Source organism: Trichosurus vulpecula, chromosome 7 (genome assembly GCF_011100635.1).
Source record: "Trichosurus vulpecula isolate mTriVul1 chromosome 7, mTriVul1.pri, whole genome shotgun sequence".
NCBI classification, from domain to species: domain Eukaryota; kingdom Metazoa; phylum Chordata; class Mammalia; order Diprotodontia; family Phalangeridae; genus Trichosurus; species Trichosurus vulpecula.
The window spans coordinates 265,055,475-265,058,935 of NC_050579.1; the positions used below are offsets into that span (position 1 = coordinate 265,055,475).

The 3,461-nt window shown below is 40.5% G+C and overlaps 1 protein-coding gene across 1 annotated transcript; it reads left to right on the top strand.

Moving 5' to 3' along the window:
* The first annotated feature begins 337 nt into the window (after positions 1 to 337).
* On the top strand, positions 338 to 1,288 carry LOC118857968 (olfactory receptor 11A1-like). The gene has a single exon (XM_036768420.1). It carries the CDS (start codon positions 338 to 340, stop codon positions 1,286 to 1,288), a length of 951 nt encoding a protein of 316 aa, XP_036624315.1.
* The last annotated feature ends 2,173 nt before the right edge of the window (positions 1,289 to 3,461 follow it).

Genomic DNA, 3,461 nt, shown 5'->3' on the forward strand with positions numbered 1-3,461 from the left:
CCAACTGAACAAGCATTATCAAATACCTACTATGTGTAAAGCAATGTGCTAGATGTTAGAGGATGAAGATGAAACTAAAAAAAGTCCTTGCCCTTGCCTACATTCCGATGAATGTTGAGTCAAATTTTAGCCATGCTGCATTTGAGATAGCCAATTAGAAATGTTTGTTGGGAATTTAGAGAAATGGGATGTATACATATAAAGATTCCTGAAGATCTGTGCATTTTTTTATTTCCCTAACGCCATTAACTTCAGCCCCAGACTCTTCAAGACATTCTGAGATGCCTTGGATCCTCCTCTCTGTGCTCATTAACTGAAAGCAGCTTGAATTGCCTTGATGGAAACCACTTTCACTGGGAATCAATCTATCATCACAGAGTTTGTCCTCCTTGGTTTCTCTGAGCTCTCTGAGCAGCACTTCTTGTTCTTCATTTTCTCAACCATTGTCTATTTAAGCACCATCCTGGGGAACATGCTGATTATAGTGGCTGTGGTCAGCTCCCCAGGGCTCCACACACCCATGTATTTCTTCTTGGCCAATCTCTCTTTCTTAGAGATACTGTACACTTCCACAGTAGTGCCCAAGATGCTAGCAGGTTTCTTGAGAAAGGAAGCCATTTCCCTGGCTGGTTGCTTGCTTCAGTTCTTTGTTTTTGGCTCACTAGCCACAACTGAATGCTTTCTTCTGGCTATCATGGCCTATGACCGATACCTGGCTATTTGTTACCCACTCCATTATTCATTCCTGATGGGATCCAAGCATTGTGTGGGTCTGGTGGTCACAGCATGGCTATCTGGTTTTGCAGTAGATGGCCTAATTGTGATTTTGATGTCACAGCTGAAGTTCTGTGGCTCCAACCACATCAACCACTTTTATTGTGATTTCATGCCTGTGGTAAGACTGGCCTGCTCTGATTCCCAGGTGGTGCAAGCGACAACATTCATCCTTTCTGTAATCTGCCTTACTATTCCATTTGGTTTGATTCTGACTTCTTATGCCCGCATACTTGTGGCTGTGCTGAAAGTACCCACAGGGGCCAGGAGAAGTAAGGCTTTCTCTACATGTTCTTCCCACTTGACTGTGGTGTCCACTTTCTATGGGACACTTATGGTCATGTATATAGCACCCTCTGCTGTTCACTCCAAGCTTCTCTCTAAGGTCTTTGCTTTGCTCTACACTGTGGTCACCCCCATCTTTAATCCTGTGATCTACACCCTAAAGAACAAAGAGGTCCATCAAGTTCTCAAGAAGCTGCTTTACAATAAACAATATGGTAATTCATCCTGAAATGAGGAGCAATGGTAATTCGGTCTTGTCCTTTAGATGCTGCCTCCTATAAATCTTCCCTGAGTCTATGGGAGAGAAGATAACTTTGTCTAATTTGTACAGTTCTGAGATTCTCCATTTTGTTGTTGTTCATTTGTTTCAGTTGTGTCCAATTCTTTGTGACCTTATTGTGGGTTTTCTTAGGAAAGATACTGGAGTGGTTTGCCATTTCCTTCTCCAGTTCACTTTACAGATGGGAAAACTAATACAAACAGGATTAAGTGACTTGCCAGGGTCACAAAGCTATAAGTGAAGCCAGATTTGAACTCAAGATGATTCTTCATGACTTCAGGCTTGGCACTGTATCTGCTGTGCCAGGCAGCTACCTATAACAACTTTTTATCTGGGTAAATGACTTCCAGTCAATAGGTCTGAGAAAACCTTATACTGCCAGTCCACTAGGCAGAGTTTCAAAGGGACAGAGTTTGAATTCATTATTGTATAATCTCACCTTGGAAAATGAAAAAAAAATTCCTACATCCCAAGGAACATTATTCCCCCACTAAGATTGTCCCATCTATTTTTCCAAGTCAAAGTTATAGTCAAACCTTTTGCTATTCTTCAAGCATGACCCATTTTTCATCAAGCTCAGTTTCCCCTGTATATTGTGCTTGCCCTTCTTTCTTTCCCTTTTCCTCAGTTGTCAGTGATCTTCCCCCAAATTTCTCCCTCTCTCTCTCTCTCAATCCATCCATATATATATATATATATATATATATATATATACATATACATATACATATATATGTGTGTGTGTGTGTATATATATATATATATATATGCAAAAGCCTGATTGCCATTTCATATCTTGACTCATGTTTCTACTCCTGTAGTTGAGATGTGCTGAATATCATGTTTATATGTGTCTGATGTTAAAAAATATATCTATTATTCCTGGCCAGGGTAAGAGCCTTTATATGGTTATGCAAGAATTATGTGTGCATTTTCTTAGGAGTGATGGACAGTCTGCTGAATAGGAAAAGACTAAATCTTATACCCTCCAAAACAACGTAAGGTTTTCTGCATTCTAACACACCTATAAAAAAGGAGGTTTGTATGGAGTGACAGAAGACAGAGATTCTGGAGTTTGCTATCAGTTTGATTACTAGTTTAATCTTTTTAGAGTGACAAAATATAGGTCTCAAAAGAAAATCTCTAATTTGAGTAATGTTTATGTGTCTGTAACTTCCTGGGTGGCATTTTGATTCTTGAGGGAGATAAGGTTCCAACTCCTGACATATATCACCCCAGTTACTTATGTGAGTTGAATTTTTGTGTGTATTACAATCCAGAAAAAAAATATTTTTGGGGGGTGGGGAGGAGGGCCTAATTTTTTCTTATTCAACAAATTTCCTCCTCTGTTTTCTCCTACTACTACCTGGTACCTGTTCCCTTCTGCCTTGACCCTTTTTGGCAGTCCTCCCATATTTGGAATCATTCTTGTACTCGCTCTATTTATTGTTCCCTCTCCCTCTTCCTATTGTGAGAAACTTCAAGGATTTGGCTGGGGAATTATGTTAAGAAATTATGAGAGCTATAAATGCAGCAGGGTGGTATAATGTTCAAGGTCAGGACAAGATGTTAGGTTGGGATAATGGCAGTAGTAGATTACTATCGTCATATTCTCCATAGCCAGAATGGTATTGAGTCCACTCACCTTGTTCTGCGATGGATTGTAACAACAATGTGGCTGGCAGCTGCTGTGGGGGTGCAAGACCAACAACAGGAGCACACAGAAGGGCTGCCAACACAAGCTCTTTAATGTGCTTTTCTAAGGAAAGCAACTTTAAGGGGTTAACAATCTCATTATAATTAAACATGCAAATATCATTCACTTAGTTCATGGAGAAAAGATCAGCCCCCTGAACTTCAGGGCAAATATAAACAGAAATTACAAACATCAACACACAGACCTTGTCTGATTCAAATCACAATTCATAGTTACCAGAGAAGCACCAACATCTGTCTAGGTTACAAAGTGGGGGGGGGGCAGAGCAGGTTTAACGGCTTGCCCAGAGTCTCATCACCCACATTCTTTCAATGTACCCCCAAAACAAAATGCCAACCTCAGATCTTTTATACCTGTGTCAGGGCCCTGGGAGCTCCAGGCTCACCATTTAGGGTATGGGAAAGC